The sequence below is a fragment of the Protopterus annectens genome, chromosome 5.part0, assembly GCF_019279795.1.
Source record: "Protopterus annectens isolate FY-2018-M chromosome 5.part0, PAN1.0, whole genome shotgun sequence".
NCBI lineage: Eukaryota > Metazoa > Chordata > Ceratodontiformes > Protopteridae > Protopterus > Protopterus annectens.
Window position 1 is genome coordinate 827,636,138 of NC_056735.1, and position 21,761 is coordinate 827,657,898.

At 38.2% G+C, this 21,761-nt stretch overlaps 1 protein-coding gene across 1 annotated transcript in view; it reads left to right on the forward strand.

The window, feature by feature from the left end:
* Positions 1–21,761, forward strand: part of LOC122802847 (coagulation factor VII-like) — a 366,027-nt gene that overhangs the window by 154,305 nt on the left and 189,961 nt on the right. The window contains exon 3 of the mRNA XM_044072638.1: positions 14,564–14,588. Coding sequence (XP_043928573.1) covers positions 14,564–14,588 — 25 coding nt within the window. The remainder of the gene's footprint in view (positions 1–14,563; positions 14,589–21,761) is intronic.

The following is a 21,761-nucleotide window of genomic DNA, read 5'->3' on the forward strand; positions in this document are numbered from 1 at the left end:
AAAATAACATGAAGTTGACCCCATTCTCTCTGATATGACAGTGAAGCTTCAGCTTTGACAGTCATCCAGCTCTGAGCATATCACAGCCATTGAACTCAGAGCAGTAGTCAGATCTGAAAACAATGTTCTCTTCGGATCTGAACCAGATGGACCCAGAAAGCTCGGATCTAATGGCACTAAAACCAAAGGATGAATTAGAGAAGGAGCTTTTATCCGTGAAGTGGTAGACGGATGGACTTCCTGAACTGAAGGAGTAGAAACCATGAGAACTCCCATCTGAACTTGCTCCATGAAAAATTTCCTCATCATTCTTTCCACATCTGCTTCCATGATACTCCTGGAGGAACGAGAGGATACCAGGGACGGCGACTTTGAGTGTCTTTCTAAAGAGAGAGGGCACCCTGGAAGGTCCCAGAAACAGACTTGGTGAATACATGGTTTTTGGTACGGGCTTCAGATCTGAAGATGTAGGATCTGAAATATGTGTGTTCTGATATGGTGATGGTTGGCTTGGTCGTAGCTTTGGATCTATTTTTTCTTTCTTTCTTTCTTCTTGGTTCAGAAGAGGTAGATGCTGGAGAATCAAAAGACCTAGACCTTTTTGACGGGTCTTTAGATTTAAACTTTGGGGACTGAACTCCAGCAATGGTTTCAGAAAAGGAAGACAGCAGTAATAACTTTAAAATCAGCTTTTTTTTCCTGTGTGCTGAAGCTCAGGGGTTGAACTCATGACAAATAATACAGTCTTGTTGTAAGTGTTCTGGTTCCACTTACCCAAAAAGAAACAAAACGCAAACCTCACAATCTCTAACCCAGCAGGTGGGGTGCTATACCCCCCCACACCCCCTAACTAAAAATACTAGCCTCCAAGATCGGACTACTGTTGGGAAAAAGGAAAAGTTCATTGTCTCACACAACAGGTTACTTAACCTGGGAATATATTCATTGTTCCACTGCTTCGATGAAGTGGGAATTCGATATTTTGAGTGTCAACAAAGTGAGATTCGATAATATGGGATTTTGACTAAATCAGGTAGACCCATATATATATCTGTAGACATATATATATATATATATATATATATATATATATATATATATATATATGTGTGTGAAGAAGAAGTGGGGATAAGGAAATCTATCCCTTTCCCCACTGTAGTGCGATCGCAGAGTTGGTATATTTAAGTAGGGTAGGTGTGGTGGGCACAGCCTCCCATATGGGGGGTGCAGGGGGGCTTGCCCCCCTGCATAAACACTTTTAATTTTTTTTTTTGTTTTTTGACGATCAGCTTAAGCGAAAGTGCACTTTCGATGTTGTGCACTTTCGCTTAAGTGGGTCGTTATGTTTCTTGTTCGAGATTTTGTAATTTCGATCAAGAAACATAGACCCATATATATATATATATATATATATATATATATATATATATATATATATATATATATATATATATATATATATATATATATATATATATATATATAAATAATTCAGAGAGAGAGCTAGATAAACATATTATTTGCTGTGTGTGTGTGTGTGTGTGTGTGTGTGTGTGTGTGTGTGTGTGTGTGTGTGTGTGTGTGTGTGTCAGTAACATAGATAGGTTAAGTGGTGTTTTTTTTTGGAAAATTTTTAATAAAAACTAGTAGTGCTTTTTAGAAAATTTGGAATAAAAACTACTGAGAATATAGGGAAAGACGAGTACAATGTTATATGTCAGACATTTTAATAGTGCAATAAATAATGAGGACAAACTGAACACTGCAGTATATTTCATGGGGGTCTATTTTATGTGGATGTGTAATACTACAGGGGAAAACAATACCTGGAACTCTGCATGAAATTCTACATTTTCTTTAACTTGACAAATAACACTGTATGTGTAAATAGGAGCCAGGAAAAGATCCCAATGTAGTATTTCAGGGAATCACACACCTTTAAATCTTGGCTTGAAACACCTCTTTGTAATCAGTAAGGCAGTCTAATATGGAAGTGATAACTCTCCAAACATACTTTGCTAATCATGGGGCACTGTGCTCTTCATTTAGTTGCATTGTTTACTATAAAATGAGGAGGCACACAATATTTTTTAATGAAAACATCGACTACATATGTTGATTTTAAAAACTTCAGGTATACTAATATCCGAACGTCATAAACATGGGGATCATTATTCGAAATCCCTAACTTCCTGTTTTGGATGTGTGTGTTCCCTTTTAGATTTGCAGGGGTGCAAGCCCCCCCTTGGACCCTCCATACCCCCTGCATATCATATATTCCATCTTTGAGATCACATTACAGTGAGGAAAAGGGTAAATTTCCTGATCCCCACTGTAGTGCGATCTGTTATAAGAACATCGATCGTCTATTAGCAAATATACACTACTATTCGCGAATGTGGATTCAAATATTTTTGCATTGGCATTATGTAAATTGGAAAACATGCATTCGACCATCCCAGTTTTGCATAAGTGCTGTTCCATGTTTTGATAGTAAATCTATATATGTGTGCATGTGTGTGTGTGTGTGTGTGTGTGTGTGTGTGTGTGTGTGTGTGTGTGTGTGTGTGTGTGTGTGTGTGTGTGTGTGTGTGTGTGTGTGTTTGATTTCCTCAGTGATGATCTTATATAGAGCATTTGATAGGGCTACTCAGTTCTGGCATCAGAAGTCCCTTTTAGGAGAGTTCTTGCTGAACTGCAGCTTCACTTGAAGTCACAGCTTGAGAAACGTCCTCCTGTATCTCTAGATAATCACAATTCCCACAGTGCTGATTTATTGTCAGAAAAAAAGTAATGTTTGATACTCATTCTGTTGTAATCTCTGACTTTTATTTTGGCATTTGAAACTCAACATTGCAAGTCCTGACATCAGCAGAGAGCCACATTACTATTATATCAGTACCTCTGTCTCTACAAATTCCCTTCCAGCTTTAAAACCAAAAACGGCAAGCAGCACTGTAAGCAGAGTCGTAAGACTTTTTACGTAGGTATTTATTAAATTTGAGAAAAGTGCACTTATATTGGTTTACATATAGGACGCATAGCACCAAGATATCCACTGCACCTTTAAGGACAAGTTGAGTTATTCTGGCATTTGGTTAATTGTTTAATTGTGGCTTTCTAATGATATAAAAACCCTGTTAATTGACCTGTATGGTATCTGAAGAAGGTAGGACACTGATCCTACTGAAAGCGCTCAGTTTATTGTGTTAGTGTATTGTATTTCATTATTAAATTGCGTATATTGGAAAGTTATCGGTCCTACGACTCTGCTTACAGTGCTGCTTGCCATTTTTGGTTTTACTAGTTTGTGGTTTTGCATTCAAGCATTCAAGACTTGTTTGTGTGTCCCTTCCAGCTTTAGTTTTATTTATACTGATTTTTCAGCTGTCGGTTGTTGAAGAAGGTAATCAGCTTTTGTGCATTCTGATGATTAACAAGAGAACTGTTGCAACAGAAGTCCCTGCAGTGGAGTGTCACTGTATTTCCAAACTAGGAAATACAAATGCTACTTTTTCTACTGCTTCTCCTGAAGTTTTTCGCTGTTTACATCACACGCTCCTCTGGTTCATTTTAATGACATAGTATGGACTGGATGATATATCTGAACTCTGACTCACACATCAGTTGGCCCCAAAGGCACATTCTATAGAAACTGTTTCCACATATGCAGCATTCATTAAAAATGTTGTGTTGGATGACATATTCTTGACCACAAGCTTTATGCTCATGAGCACTTTTATGATTTAGTCATCAGAGCAGTCATCCCGGTGTGTTATCAATAGACTGTTACATATATATAGTTGCTATAAATTTTGATGTGAAAGCTATGCATACTTAGCATAATTCTAGATCTGAGAGAAGGACCCTGGCTGCAAGAGCCAACTATCCATCTATCCACTTCAATGCATTATGGATTTTATTTCCGGATGCACATCTCTCTCTCTCTTCCTGTATTTATATCTCTGCATGCATGTATATATATGTGTGTGTGTGTGTGTGTGTGTGTGTGTGTGTGTGTGTGTGTGTGTGTGTGTGTGTGTGTGTGTGTGTGTATATATATATATATATATATATATATATATATATGTCTGTGTGTGTGTGTGTGTGTGTGTGTGTGTGTGTGTGTGTGTGTGTGTGTGTGAGAGGACCATTTAAGTCAAACAAGGCCAACCATGAAGTCAAGATAGCCACACAGGTTAAAGATAACCAAATGACCATCTATACTGATGTTCAAAATCTTGAAGACAGCACATCAGTATGCTGAACTGGTGGTCAGTGGTGCCACCTTTACAGAGCAAAGTAACATACTGAATTTGCTGGCTGACAAATTCAGCTCAAACTTCACACCCCACTGTCCCCTGCCTCCTCTCATGAAATACCTACTAGCATAATACCCCAACTATTAACAGGAAGCACATCCTGGCAGTGCTTGCTAAGGCCAAAAACACAGCATCTGTGGGCCCCGACAATATTCCAGGTTGCCTCCTAAATAGCTCAAAGCATGGCCTGTCAGGACCACTTGAGTCATTTTTCAACTATAGCCTCTAAATATTCTTTGTACTTAGAGAATGGAGGATTACAACAGTTATTGCACTTCTCAAGGAAGAACCATCAACTGACTTAGGAAACTACAGACCTGTTAGTCTGACTAGTGTAACATGCAAAGCCATGCAAGAAATTTTCATGGGAATAATCAACAAAGACATAGGTAACATTCAGATACTGGACCTCACCCAGTTTGGCTTTGACAAGGGAAGGTCATGCCTACTAAACATGGTAGACTTTTTTAAAAATGTCGCCAAGGCAATGGATAAGGGGAAACGGTGCATACCACCCACCTGGACTTGACTAAGGTGTTCAGTTCAATACCCCACTCTGGCAGAGTTAAGAAACTCACAGATCTGGGAATAAACTCTTAAATAACTTAGTGGAATTCCAGCTGGCCCACAGACAAAACACAGGAAGTCGGGACTGGTGATACCATGTCCACTGAGAGACTGCTGAACAGTGGGGTACCTCAGGGCTCCATGCTGGAACTGCTTCTATTTGCCACCTACTTCTTGGAAGTAAAGACTAATTTCAAGTGCTTTGGCTCACCAGGTTTGTAGATGACTGCAAATTGGGAGCTGTCATAGAATCCCCTCATGCTACAAACATCTTACAAGAGGGTGTAACACGGACAAATGACTGGTGTCAAAGTCACAGATTAAAATTCAATGCCAAGAAATGCATTATAGTACCATTTGCGAAAATTGCCACCCAGGCTAATTACTCAGTCAGTAAGACACGCTAAGAGTTGATCTAGCAGTCAGGGACTTGGGAACATATGTAGACGGTAATTTGGCCTTTGACCAACATCTGGTCAAGGTAGTAAGAAAATCATTCTGTATTGCCTAAGTTATAAGTAAGGGCATGGCATCAAGGTGCAAGGAATTCACAGTGCCAGTTTATTTGGCCTTTATCATACCCATCATTGAGTATAATTTCCCCTTCGGCATGTAACTGGCTAGACATATGCAGCAGTTGGAATGGCCACAGAGGTCCTTTACCAGTAGAATCCGGGGTATAAATGCATTGCCCTATAAGGATTGCCTTAAAGCCCTAATGCCCTGTCACTATACTCTGTCGCCTACAGGTTGCTGAGAGGTGATCTATGCCTGGCATAAAAGGCAACCTTGTATCTTGCTCTGATGAAACTTTTTTACATCTGCAGAACAAACATCAGATCCACTACCTTCAAGGATTTAAATTTTGCTTATGACATAAATAAGACATGTTGACAAGACATATATGTGTCTCAGAGGATTCCCATGCTCTGGTACAGGCTTCTAACCCTATTTAAGTGTAACCTTGATGAGTGGATGGGAAATTCACCATGGGTTTTGCCTCCTTGTCTCTGATAGACAGAGACATACAGTAATGCCCCAAAAATCCCCCACATAACCTCCAGAAACTTCTTAACCCCACCTCCCAGTAAATGCCCATGATACATATGGATACAGAAGGGTTGGATTGCACGGCTAGGCATATAAAATCCCTGGTGGTCATTAGCCTAGTATATACCTTTGAACCTATAAAGAAGTAACAGGCTTTTATGTACTTTTGGGTGTTGGGGATCCTGATATTCCATCTAGTGCCACATCATTTACATACAAGCAGTTGATGAAAAATGACTGATCACCTCCTCATAGACAATTGCAAGAGCTATATCACATGATCATGTGATAGTATGTTTAGGAAGCACTTCCTAATCCCCATTGATGTGGAATCTTAGAGTGGCTTGACAGTCAGTGATGAGTGACTGAGGTATTAAGGTTCAGTGACAGTTCCATTGAATTCTCATCATGTGATTTGATACACACACACACACACACACACACACACACATATATATATATATATATCTATGGGTCTACTTAAAAACACAGAAAATCCACTTGTTCGAAAACGAACAGTGGATTCTCAGTTTTGCGAAAGTGCACTTAAGCAAAAGTGCACTTTCACAAACATCGGTTCACCGAACCAATAAAAAAACAATAAAATATTGTTTTTGCAAGGGGGCAAGCCCACTTGCAGCCCCCATGTGGGGGTTGTGCCCACCACACCCCCCCTACTTAAATATACCAACTCCGAGATCGCACTACAGTGGGGAAACACGTAAATTCCCTTTCCCCACTGTAGTGTGCTCGGCATCCATTTCTTAATGGTTTGTTAATGGTTTTTTTGAGGAAGAGTGCACTTTCTCGAAATCGAGAATCCACTGTGAACAAGTGGATTAAGTTCGTGTTTTAAGTAGCTATATATATATATATATATATATATATATATATATATATATATATATATAGATATATTCAGAGAGAGAGAGGTAGCTACACTTATTATTTGCTTCGTGTGTGTCATGAAAATGCCGAACTCCAAGTTTCCCGAACAACCAAATCACTGATTTCTTTCCAATGGAAAGAAATAAACCCACCAATGCCGGCTGCCAAACACAAAACAAACATATTTAAGTTGGGGTCTTCACCCCACAATGTAGGGGTGGGGTCCCCACCCCCAACTAAATATTCTAACTCCGAGACTGCACTACAGTCAGGGAAAGGGCAGGTGTAACAGAACAGCCAACCAATTTTTTTCCATCTGGCAGTTCAGGAAACTTGGAGTTCGACATTTTAGTGTCGAACAAGTGAAATTCGACATTTTTGGATGTCGATCTCAAGATATAGACCCTAGCAGAAGCCTATAACTACCAGTTAGGCTAGTCTGCATGTATTTGTCTATATCTAGTCTAGCAGGAGCCTATAACTGCCAGTTAGGCTAGTCTGTATGTATTTATCTATCACTAGCTTAGCACAAGCTTATAACTACCAGTTAGGCTAGTCTGTATGTATTTATCTATATATAGTCTAGCAGGAGCCTATATCTACCAGTTAGACTATTCTGTATGTACTTATCTATGGCTAGCCTAGCAGGAGCCAGTAATTAACAGTTAGGCTAGTCGATTTTAATTTCTCCAAGTCTTTTGGATTTCTAATACTATGACAGGAATGGACCCCATTTCTAAGTCAAAGTATGATTAAAGTTCATGAAATTAGTATTGTTTCAGTCTTTGATATTAGCTAGAAGTGCTGTTTGCAGCACCTGTGATGTACCCAGTAATGACTCCTTATGCAATTCATACAAAGTTACATGTATCAGTAACATATCTAAGTATGACTGTAAATTCTTTTTTAAAAGATCTGTTGTTCCTACTACTAGTGGAACTGTCTGGGTATCCTTCTTCCATATTGCCCTAGTTTCTGCCTGCAAATCCTGGTATTGTATGACTTTGCATATGTTTGTAAGACACTGTAGTCACTGGGCATAGCAATTTCAATGATCAATGCTACTCTTGCCTTCATTTTATCGACTACTATATCTGGTTTTCTCTCATCTGTTTTTGAACTGTTGGTAATATGTGATCCCACAATCCCCAAAGCAACAGTCTTGCCATATTATTATGCCTTTCAGTATACAGCCCTTCTGCCATTAGTATATCACAATCAGCAACAAGATGTGTGACTTTCCAATTCTGTTTTACAAAGCCTACTTTTCATGTTTCTAGCACATGTTCAATGGACTTTGTAAAACAACAAGTACATAATCCACTATCTTCGGCCGCCAATATTAACCTTTCAACTTTTGGTTTAAATTCACCTCTCCTTATCCATTCCTGCATTCGGTCCTGATCAACATGAGGTTGTTCCAACAGTTTTCTATACTTGCAGCTATATTTTATTTATTTATTTATTTATTTTATTTAACATTGTTTACTGGGAAAGCCCAACTGGGACAGAGCCCATTTTCAGAGGAGGTTTGGGGAGAAAAGTTCCAGGCAAATGTCTTTGGAATGTGGGAGGAAACCAGAGCACCTGGAGGAAATACATGTTAACAAAGGGAGGACATGCAGACTCTGCACTGAAGACAATAAAACAATAATACTGCCTTCACTCTAAAATACTTCAACAACAAAACAAAAAATAGAGCAGTTCCACAGCAATTCGATATTAAAATTAAATACTTTTATTCACTTATTCTACCGCCTCGATGTAAACACCTTCTAGGAATACAAATACACAATCCAAGACCTCCACTTTTATACAGTCCAATCATCAAATGAACTCAAATGAGTTCCAATTACACAATTAAACAATTAGTAACATTACATTTAAAGTAATCATTTGCAGTTTAACTCATTATTTAGTCCCTTAGGGACCAATGTTTTGTATTTTAAAATGTAAATACATTTCCTATACAACAACTTTTCTTGCTGTTCATCTCCCCATCTACAATTAATTTGTTCCAGTACTGAACCTTGCAATAAAGCAAAGTTAGTTATGTTCTATTTTAAAATGAGCAGAAATTATTTTGTCTTCTCTCTGGTGTTTTATATCCCTCAAGTGCTCTAAAAATCTAGTACGGGACATCCTTTTTGTTTCCCGAATGTAAAACATATACAACCCCTTTACTATCACATGTATATACCCCTCTAGATATACATTTAACATTATTAATAGTGCTGAAAGAATTAACAACATGAGAATAAACTGAACATTTTCCACATTTAAAAGTGCCTAAACTCATTACGGGCCTTTGTATATCTATCAATGGCATCGAAAAAGCCCCATGGACCAACATGTCCTTTATAATTTTAGCCTTCGTGTAAGACAAAGAGGGGTAATCAGGTAATATATTTGCCAAGAATTTATCTTGCAACAGAAATTTTCAATAGTGTTTAACCATACTTACAGTTTCTTCACTTTTGATGTTATACATGGAAAGAAAAAACACTTGTTCTTTTCTGTATTGCTTAGATGTGGTACCCTGAGGTTGTATAGTACCCCTTTTATTCTCAAATGTGTTGTTTTGGACCATGCCATTCATAACTCTACACTCTGCCTCTTTCACCATGGTCGGATCATATCATCTTTCTAAAAACATTTCAGCTGAATTTCTTATTTCCTGTCTCAAAATATTCCTATCATTACAAATCCTAGACAAATGCAAACATTTCCCGTAAGGGAGAGCTGCCAGTAAATGGGGAGGATGACAGCTGGAAGCATGGAGGTACTGACTACCATCCAAAAACTTCCTGTGTACACTGGTAACAATGGAATCATCACTCCTACCCTCTAGAATCAAATCCAAATATACTACTTTTTTCCTTGTTGTAACCCATCAAAAAGCAAACCAAAAGCAGCCTGAAGGCAGCCTAACTAAGAATCAAATGAGGGAACCTCTTGCTGTGAGGTAACAACTCTATCTGCTGCACCACTGTGCTGCCAATTTATGCATTCTCCACGTCTTGCCTTCTCATCTGATCATTTACCTTATATTCTTTCTTTTGTTTGTTTTTTTGGCACATTCAGTTTCTACCTGATTTTTATCTACTTCTGGTTTGATTTCCATTCCTGCTTGATGCTGATATGTTTCTGCTAAACTAAACAGGGAAGTCATCTTAGACTTATTCTCTTCATGTTTCAAAACTTTTTCTATCTTTGGGTTTTATGAGGTCAGCAGATATACATGCAGTCCCACAGTTGTAGATCTATACATGTAGTCAATTTCGAGGAGGCCCATACCTCCTTCAGAATGGGGACTATATAATCTTGGTATGCACTGTTGTTGTTGTCTTTTGGCTTTTCCCAGTTAGGGGTTGCCACAGCGGAACTCCGGTCCGTTAATGATTGGCAGTAGATTTTGCTGAATGCCGAGGTGCTAGCTCAACGTTCAACCTTCAACGAAGGCACGCCCATTTACGCATGTCTTTCGAATGCCCACCCAACTGCGGGGAGGACATGCAGACTCCACACAGAAGGAACTCCCCACACTCCAGCCGAGAATCGAATGAGAGAACCTCTTGCTGAGAGGCAAGTGATTTTTATAAATCATTTGATGAGCATGAAGCATCCATCTTCTTTTCCTGTCCAACCTATCCAACACCTTTTGGGGCCAGTCAATGACTCCAAAACTGAATCTTAGGACAGGAAGAGTAAATTGGTTTATAGCTTGGACTTTGTTCCTAGCTGTCAAAACTTTTTCAGTATTAATGTTAATCTTCTAAAATACTCCTTACTACATTTTATTCACATTTGTTCATGTTTTATTGTTGATCATTCATCAATTCCCAAATATTTATCCACTTCCTCTTGCTTAAGTTCTTTTATATCACATTCTTGTCCAAGATTAATGTTTTCTTGGTTCTACAGCTTTTCTGCTTTAAAGGTTGCTTTTGCACATTCATCAAGACCAAATTACATTCTTATATCATCTGAAAAAGTTTTGACCACTTGCAGTTATGCTTTCATTTCTTCATCTGATGAACTATACAGTTTTAAATCATCTACAAAAAGAAGATGAGAAGTCTTAACACTTCATTGTTTTCTGGGAGCTAAATTGTAGCCATGACCTAATCTGTTAAGTAGACAGCTTAATAGGTTAGGGGCAAAACAAAAGAGCAGTGATGACAAAGAGTCACTCTGGAATATCTCCCTTTGGATTTTTGTCTCCAAAATAATAATTTGTCCTTTATCATGGCTTAATTGCATAGTGGTTTGCCACTATTTCATGGTCACTGTAATGTATTCAATCAGTTTAGGGTGTATCTTTTACATTTTTAAGCACTCTTTTATCAACAAATGTGGGATACTGTCAAATGCTTTTTTTGTAGCCTAGCCATGCCATACTTAGATTCTTCCCCCTTTATTCAGTTCTCCATTATGACTCTATTTAACAGCAAATGATCCTTTGTTGCATATGAAATTCTTTTATTACCCTTTTTTTCTGTTGCCACAATTGAGTTTTCTTGTAAATTACTATAAACTCTGCCGGCCTCAATTCCGGTGTATAGTTTATAAGTCATCAGAAGGCAAAGTTATTGGTCTATAATTTTTTGGATGTCTTGCAGGTTCACTCTTAAGTAGGAGCACTATTTTCCTGTTGTTAACCAGTCTGGTGTCTGTTCGGGGTACACATATAAATAGTTCTTACTCGTGGCTAAATCTTAATGTAAAGATGTTAATACTTTTATCCAGAAGCAAGTATTGCATCTAAGCCTGGGATTTTCCAGTTAGGAGCTTTTCTTAACTTTGTTTCAATCTCTCAGGCCGTTATTTCATCCCATTTCATATCCTATTCATTTGAACTTCTTAGTTCATTTGAACTTCTTAGTCTTTCTTTTACTTCTTCTATCCATTTAGCATCTTTGTTATATTCCACAGGATCTTCATAGATATTTCTCCAAACTGTATCTATTTCTTCTTTTCTTGGTGGTGTTTCAATTCCTTTTACTTTGTTTCCCAATTCTCTATAAATCTTTTTCAGGTAATTGATAAATCGCTTATTTTGTACTTTTTCTTTATATTTATCTGTATATCTTTTAAGTTTTTCTGCCTGTGCTGATATTTTTAGTTTATTATTTGCGATAGTGCATGATAGATCCTGATCTGTCCTGATACTGCTCATTGCTTTTATCACGTTTACCTTTCTGAGTATTTTTGTTGATCTGTTCTCTCTTCTATATACTCTTCTAACAGTGACACTGGTTGTCTTAACTGCTTTATAGTTTTCTCTATTTGATACTTCCATGATGACATTCAGTTTCTCCCTTTCTTTCCCTTAGTACCCTGTGTTTATGTAATAAGACTGTTATTAATTTAGCTGCACAGTAATATATCCTATTTACTTCTGTTATAATGTATGAATCTGTATGGAAAGTTCTAATTACTCTGTTTATTTGTTTTATAAGACTTTTAACTTTTTGGGATTTACTGACTTTCTGTAGTCTATTTCTTTCATTTATTTTAATATGTCTGTCCTTCTCTATTAAATCAAGCAACTCTTCTCCTAGATCATTTTCTTCTAAACTGAGGGCACATTCTTTGTTTTCCATTTCCTGTGGGCATTCTACAGAAAGTTCCAGAGAATCTTCCTGTGCCACATTCTCTTCAGTTTCATCTTGTGTAATCCATTGCTTTTTCATATGGGAACTCATTGGCTATCACTCCACACATTGACTGCATCAAAGCTGCTATAGTTTCCTGTTCCTTCCTTTGCTGTACAACTCCATCTGAACTTTTGTGCTAGTTTCCTACAGAAGGCTTCAGGGCATCTTCAAATGGGAACAGATCAGATGTTTCCCCTACACTGTTTTTCCTTAATTTAGGGATCCATTGCTCTAGCCTACTGTGATGTTATCTGAGTTAGATTTTCTACACTAAATCCTTCACTTCACAGGTAATTCATAACCTCGGTTTCTGTTTCTTTAACTTCTCTATTACTACTCCTCTTTTCTACTTTTCCTCTCTGTTTTCTTATTTTTTTTTTTTTGTATTGCAAAATTTTCCATTTCTGAATGCCTTTACATGTATTTCTCTTCAAATATCTTTGGTGCTGCTCTTTTTGTATTGATTAGTTTTGCTTTCTCCTTTGCATAAATATTGCACCATATTAAATCTCTTTTTCTTTCCCAAGTCCATATTTCTTCTTCAGATGTCTCCTGCTCCTTCTGTTTCTCCTCCCTTTGGGGACTTGTTCCGTCATGTTGGGATGTAACCTGTGGTAGACTTTCTACACTAAATGCTTCACTTCACCAGTATTCTATAACATCAACTGCTATTTTTTTAACTTCTAGTTTACTAATCTTCTAGTCTACATTCACCTCTTAGTGATCTTATTTCTTTTATTGTGGAATTTTCCATATCTGGATGCATTTGCTTGTATTTCTCTTCAAATATCTTTGGGACTGCCTTCTTTGTGTTGATTAATTTGGCTTTCTCTTTTGCATAAATATTGCATCATATCATATCTCTCTTTCTCTCCCGTGCCCATATTTCTTTTTTATACCTTTCAAAAGTCTGTAGATTTTGTTCTTTATATTTTTGCACTTCCTCAGTCACTTCTTTTTCCAAACGGCCCAAGGTTTCTTGGTCCATATAATGTTTTTCACAAATCTGTTGTATTAATGAACACAAATTTTTATTTGAAGCTTCTGACAGTTTTTCTTGTTGAAGTATTTTTTCCCTCTAAATTTTCTCTTAATCTTTTTGTATATTTTATGTTTAGAAATTCTGTGTCTTGCATAATAGTGACAATACATAATTTCTTTCTTATCCTCGGTAGTCCACTCTAGAGTCTTTATGGGTCTTTTTGGGCCGATCAGTTTTTGTGATTTTTGTGGACTACTACTTCCTTCTACAACAGGGGAGGGCACCTTCCTGGTCCTGGCCTAACCCCATTGTGGGAATGTTTCTCTGTCTTGAGGATTCCACATTGCCATTTTTTACAGCCCTGACACCAGTGCACATGCCAGGATTGGGCACTTTTTGATCCTGGATCTTATGTACCCAGCTTTTTTATTTTTTTAACTTGCTTCTGTCCATGATATATACTACATAAAATACAATCTATATATCAGTGTCATCTTGGTGAGATTTTGTGAAGAACAAGGTTCACCTTTTGAAGATACTCACTAACACTTGAGGATGAATTCAGTTCCAGCAATACTACCCTCCTTTGCTTGCTGCTTTATCATCTCTCCATTCAAACCCCACTAGGTTAGTCTCTATGTATTTATCGATGTCTAGTCTAACAAAAGCCTATAACTACCAGTTAGACTAGTCTAGATGTATTTATCTATGTCTTGCCTCCAACTACCACTTGGATAATATGTGAAGTATAATTTATGTTTCAAATATTATTAGCTTGTTAACAAAAATACAGATATTCCTTATAACTAAAAACATATAGTTAATTCAATAATGGGATGGATCAGTTCTAAATGTTATATCCTTGATAATGTGTTGATGTTTTATAGCATGCACAGTGGGCAAATGATGCAATTTATTTCAGAATTGTTTCTACTTTGACATTCTCAGTAATAAATGCATAGTTTTTGTAATGGCATACAAAATGCAATAAAAGTAGCTTATTAGAGTACTACAAAAACATTGAAACCATCTCAGTATGTAGTTATAATTCCATATGAACATGTTAGTAATTTGACTGCCTTTTTATTTTGCAGGAGGAGTTCTGGAGAGTATATGGTGGTAAGTGTATTTTATTATTTACGCATGCTAACATTGTGTTGGATTATGCTGGTATGATTTACATCATTTTTTCTTCCTTCTTTGGTCTTTCATTTACCCCCTTTGAGGCATCACTCTTGTAACATCACAAAGGGGTAGACTAAACAGGTTTGCAGTAGCTACAAAAATACGAAACATTGTGCATCACGACTATATCAGATTTTTTTCAGATACCTGCTATTCCATTGTAATGCTTTCTCACAAGCTAATACATGCCCAGTCATGGCGTACAGAACTATGTTACTCAAGGAGGGATAGTACAAAACAATATGAGTAAGAGTGTGCTGTGATTTCACAAAATGAGAAGTCATTTTATAATTCAAATGACAAATACAGCATTAAAAGGAACAATTATTATGCAAATAAAAAAGTACCAAGATGTTGTAAAAGAAAAATTACACTTTTCTACTTTATAAGCTGTTGATTTTGATCTGCAGATACAGAATTGAACGTCCTGATTAAGTACCAGGTTTCAGTTGCTAACTAGTCTCTAGCAAAGTATACATTTCACTCTGTTTGCCATTGCTGTTTTATTAGCTTGTGAGTAGTAAACTACCAAGGATCCTTAAATGCATATTACACCTTACCTGAGAGAAGTATATCAAAATCCTGAAAGCACCATTTATTGCCATTCTCTTAAGGTTTCAGAATTCAACCTAACCATGACAAAAGTAGTGTAGTGCCATTCTTGAAGCTATGTGGCAATTAATAACCTGAATATCCTATCTACAGGAACTAGAATCACTCAGTATTAAACCCACTACCATTTTCCTAGGTGATTTAAACTATCCAACTATAGACTAGGAAACCAGTAGCACCTCTAGTACATAATCAAAGAGATTTTTGGACTTTGTCAATACAAACACCATGGAGCAACTAATCAGAGTACACAAGAGGGGAATAACATCTTGAATCTTGTCCTTACTAATATGGGAGCATCTTGCACCATGGAAATTTATTTTAGCCATTCTTTATCAGGTAGGACTTTAGGCATAAATGCCTGCATTTGAGATTTCGATTGGATTTTGTCTGAACAATTCTTTACAATTTTAATGAACCATGTAATGCACAACACTGCAAAAGAAAAACTAGTACTCTGCACTTTTGTGTTTAATCTAAGTTCCTTGTTTTTTGGTTCAAGTGCAACTGTGGGTGTTTCATGGTTAAAACACCCCCCATTGTACTGCTTGTCCCTTTAGTCCCTTCCATTGTCTTATGGGTTGGTTGATTTCCTTTGTTTTATCACTTTCAGTTTTTTAATTTAGATTTCTGACTGCATTGCACCCCACATTCCTAAAGGGTATGAGAAGAGTTATACTGTTAAATAAGCACATTTAATGCTAATTAGATGTTCAGACTTTTGTCTAGGTGTACTTATTTTTCAAGAGCCTTTGTTGAGATTTTCAGTGTCAGAAAGTTGAAAGGTATGTCTATACTTCTCAAATACTAGCAGGTAATGAAAAGCACATTAAAATATGTAACACACTGAACTATATACCTACTTCACTGCATTATAATAAAGCGTTTTAATAAGCTGTTTTGATGTTTATCATCATCTTCTTTCGGCTGTTCCCGTTAGGGGTTGCCACAGCAGATCCCCTGTTTCCATTTCTTCCTGTCCTCTGCATCTTGCTCTGTCACACCAACCACCTGCATGTCCTCTCTCACCATATCCATAAACCTTATCTTAGGCCTTCCTCTTTTCCTGTTACCTGGTAGCTTCATCCTTAGCATCTTTTTCCCAATATTCTCAGAATCCCTCCTCAGCACATGTCCAAACCAATGTAATTGTGCCTCTCTGGCTTTGTCTCCAAACCTTCGAACCTGGGCTGACCCTCTAATATACTTATTCCTAATCCTGTCCACCCTCATCACACCCAGTGCAAATATTAACATCTTTAATTCTGCCACATCCAGCTCAAACTCCTGCCTTTTTGTCAATGCCATTGTCTCCAACCCATATAACATAGCTGGTCTCACTACCCTCTCGTAGACCTTCCCTTTCACTCTTACTGGTACTCATCTGTCACAAATCACTCCTGACATTCTTCTCCACCCACTCCATCCTGCCTATACTCTCTTCTTCACCTCTCTTCCATACACACCATTACTCTGAACTACTGACCCCAAGTATTTAAACTCATCCACCTTCACCACCTCTACTCCTTGCATCCTCACCATTCCTCTATCCTCCCTCTCATTCACACACATATATTCTGTCTTAGTCCTGCTGACCTTCATTCCTCTTCTCTCTAGAGCATATCTCCATCTCTCCAGGGTCTCCTCCACCTGTTCCCTACTCTCACTACAGATCACAGTGTCATCTGTAAACATCATAGTCCACGGGGACTCCTGTCTGATCTCGTCTGTCAACCTGTCCATCACCATTGCAAATAAGAAAGGGCTCAGAGCTGATCCTTGATGTAACTCCACCTCCACCTTAAATGCATCCATCACTCCCACCGCAGACCTCACCGCTGTCACACTACCCTCGTACATATCCTGTACCACTCTTACATACTTTTCTGAAACTCCTGATTTCCTCATACAATACCACAACTCCTCTCTAAGCACCCTGTCATATGCTTTCTCTGAGTCTACAAAAACACAATGCAACTCCTTCCAACATTCTCTGTACTTCTCCATCAACACTCTCAGAGCAAAGATCCCATCCGTAGTGATCTTTCCTGGCATGAAACCATACTGCTGATCACTAATCATCATGTCCCTTCTTAACCTAGCTTCCACTACTCTTTCCCATAACTTCATGCTGTGACTGATCAATTTAATCCCTCTGTAGTTACTACAGCTCTGCACATCACCCTTATTCTTAAAAATTGGTACCAAAACAATTTTTCTCCATTCCTCAGGCATCCTCTCACTTTCCAGGATTTCATTAAACAATCTGGTTAAAAACTCCACTGCTATTTCTCCTAAACACCTCCATGCTTCCACAGGTATGTCATCTGGGCATCCAGCCTTTCCATTCTTCATTCTCTTCATAGCTATCCTTACTTCCTCCTTGCTAATCCATTGTACTTCATGATTCGCTATCCTTACATCATCCAACCTTCTCTCCCTCTCATTCTCTTCATTCATCAACCCCTCAAAGTACTCTTTCCATCTCCTCAACACACTCTCCTCGCTTGTGAATATGTTTCCCTCATTATCCTTTATCACCTTTACCTGCTGCACATCATTCCTAGCTCGGTCCCTCTGTCTAGCCAATCGGTACAGGTCCTTTTCTCCCTCCTTAGTGTCCAACCTTTCATAAAACTCTTCATATGCCTTATCCTTAGCCTTCGCCACCTCTCTCTTTGTCATGCACCTCATCTCCTTATACTCCTGTCTACTTTCTTCATCTCTCTGACAATCCCACTTCTTCTTTGCCAACCTCTTTCTCTGTATACTCTCCTGTACTTCCTCATTCCACCACCATGTCTCCTTGTCATTCTTCCTCTGTCCAGATGTGATACCAAGCACCTTTCTAGCTGTCTCCCTTACTAGCTCTGCTGTAGTTATCCAGCTATTTGGTAACTCTTCACTGCCACCCAGTGCCTGCCTTAACTCATCCCTGAATTCCACCTCACAATTACCCTTTTTCAATTTCCACCACTTGATCCTTGGTGCTGTCCTCACACTATTCCTCCTCTTCTTGATAGCCAACGCCATCCTACAAACCACTATCCTATGCTGCCTAACTACACTTTCTCCGGTCACCACTTTACAGTCTCCAATCTCCTTCAAACTGGCCCTCCTACATAAGATATAATCCACCTGTGTGCATCTTCCTCCACTCTTGTATGTCACCATATGCTCCTCCCTCTTGTTAAAATACATATTCACCACAGCCATGTCCATCCTTTTCACAAAATCCACTACCATCTGACCTTCTGCATTCCTTTGTTTAACACCATACCTACCCATCACTTCCTCATCCCCTCTGTTCCCTTTACCAACATGCCCACTGAAATCTTCTCCAATCACCACTCTGTCACCCTTGGGTACAGTCATCACCACTTCATCCAATTCACTCCAAAATTTTTCTTTTTCATTCATTGCACACCCAGCTTGTGGAGCATATGCACTAACAACATTCATCATTACACCAGCAATTTCCAGCTTCATAAACATCAATCTATCCGACACTCTTTTCACCTCCAAAACACTCTCAGCATACTGTTCCTTCAGAATAACTTCTACACCATTTCTCCTCCCATCCACACCATGATAAAAAATTTGAACCCACCTCCGATACACCTAGCCTTACTCCCCTTCCGTCTGGTCTCTTGCACACACAATATACCAACCTTCCTTCTGTCCATCATATCAGCTAGCTCTCTCCCTATACCAGTCATACTGCCAACATTCAAAGTTCCGACCCTCACTACCACAGTCCTAGCCTTTCTCCTCTCTTCCTGCCTTCGGCCATGTCTTCTGACTCTTCTCCTCCTTCAGCCAACAGTAGCCCAATTTCTGCCTGCACCCTGTAGGCTAACAGTACTGGTGGCGGTCGTTGTTAACCCAGGCCTCGACCGATCCGGTATAAAAATTTTTCTTGGTGTCTGCATGAAATGTTTTGGTGAAGTTATATGCCGGATGCCCTTCCTGACGCAACCCTCCCCATTTATCCGGACTTGGGACCAGCTCAAAGAAATGCACTGTCTTGTGCATCCCCAGTGGCTGGGTTAAGCTGTGTTGATGTTTATAAATAGATATGTATATATATATATATATATATATATATATATATATATATATATATATATATATATATATATATATATATATATATATATATATATATATATATACACACACACACATACAGTTACACATAAGACTCTTAATGCTAATGCTTCATTTTATTTGGAATCAGTTCCCATTATATGATTAGATTTCCCACCCATGGAGCATTTCTCTGAGAGCCATTTATTTATTTACTCACTTATATATGTTTACCGGGGTAGTGTTATAACCATAAAGGTGCCATAACTATACAGTAATGATAATTTATTTATGACTGAAACTTAATGTATTAATCACAGACTGTCTGCGAGAGATTGCCAAATGCATGACATTTTTTTCTGATTTAGTTTGCCTAGTGAGTTGTGTGGATTAAATATTGAAATATATTCATCAGCTGGTGTGTTTTGGATGTCACTACAAATGCAGTGATGACGTTTGGTCAAATTCATTATATTATTCAGTATTTTCATTTTGTGTTTGAAAATGTGGACAACATGTCCTTAATAAATGTAATAATGCAGACTTTGTACAACAAGTAATGTTCAATGTATGGCTGAACAAAAGTAACTCAGATCATGAGAAAGTATATTTTGTGGCTGCATATATATCTGTCTGTTTGGCAAAGATGGACATTTAAATCATCTGCTTTAGGTTTAGAACAGTAGAGAAACTAGCTGGTCTAGAAAGTCCACTGGTTTTACACTTAGTATTACAAGCACTGAAAACAAGCTGCAATACAATTCACTCCAACAACTTTTAATATTAATGGATGACTCAGTTGTTGAACATTCATTTACATAACATTATTAGATTATGTAGCCAGGTGAAATTTGCAAGAATCTTTAGTTATTTAAAGTAGTCAACATTTCTGAATCATCATTAGCATTCCAAAATGAAACATGTCTTAAAATGAAAAAAAAAAACAGATGCTTAGCAGACACATCTACCATTTTTGATAGCTTTATCATAAACCACCAGAAAAAAAAAAGAGCTGTAGCCGGCTAATGGAAGAATGCAACCTGTACCATTAATATTAAACCATATGTCACACTGGCAAGGTGTTTTGATCAGGTAAGACCAAAATTCCAGAAAATGAAACTGGATAATACATAGAGTATGTTAAACATGCTTCTTTTTGAAGACTGGTTCTCATCAAGCAATGTTTTGTAGTCTTACAGGAGATTTGCCCAATGGCTCCTATTACTGCTCTACTTTGGCTTATATGTTCCTTCCATAGGCGAGAGCTAAGTGTCAACAGACTGGGAAAAAGCCCTACAGCTAGGGAACAGTGGCTGGGCTTTATCAGCCCATTTATTCCCCTGGAAGATAAAAGTCAGGTATAAGGAAGTGTATTAGACGCTGATTCCACAGAGGTCCTCAATGCACCCCAAATAATGCCTCCCCTGTTGGCTGCTTACAGTTCTGAAATAGCTATCTGGCATGAGAGAGACATGTATCTACCTCCAAGGCTTGGCAGCCCTTGCAGCACTATAACAACATAAAGCCCAACCTCTTCAATTAGTGATCCCCACTGGCAGGTGTCCCTTATGTGATATGCCCAACCACTCAAGATCATCCTCCCTGCCTGACTGTGTCAGTGTCCATTTGACCATTCTACTAGTTGAACATGGGTGACCAAGATTAGAATCAGTGTTTCATCCCTCAATGCCATGGGAACAAGGAAGGAAGAAAGGAAATATTCTAAGCATTACATCATAACTTCATCAGTTTGAGTTAGTCACTGGGAGTGACTTCAGTTGTACTCTTCATAAAAGAGATGCCAACACTCAGAATGCTGCTAGGATATCAGCTCTGTTAAGCATTCAAAAAATGGTTGAAACATCACTTCCACCAAGAAGCTGTACCCACCCACTGATAGGTACAGTTAATATGTTAGGCTCAGCCACTCTCTTCTAGCCTTTTCTGTGTCTGTAGGGCTTCATTCCTCTGTACCATGGAAACAACCAAGCAATAAATAATCCAAGAATTGTAACAGAACTTCATCATATTGAATTACTTAATGGCAGTGATACCAGTTCATTAAAAAGATACTAGTGTCAGAAATCTGATATCATATCAGCTTGGGTCTATATCAGTTTATTGAACACACTACTTACTGAACACCTCTTCGACGAACTCTATTAAACAAAATCTTATTCAGTTGAACGATAGTTTCAGTGAAGTTTTTCCCAGGGGAAAAAACAGTTGGCCAACCCATCGACCAGAACAAAAACAGCACTATTTAAAACCCACTTTGGTGGGGGGGGGGTTGCACCCCCACCCCCAGTGTGGAGGGCTGTACCCCCCACACACACACCTCAACTAAATATACTAACTCCAAGATCACACTACAGTGGAGAAAAGGGCAAATCTCCAACGATGGCC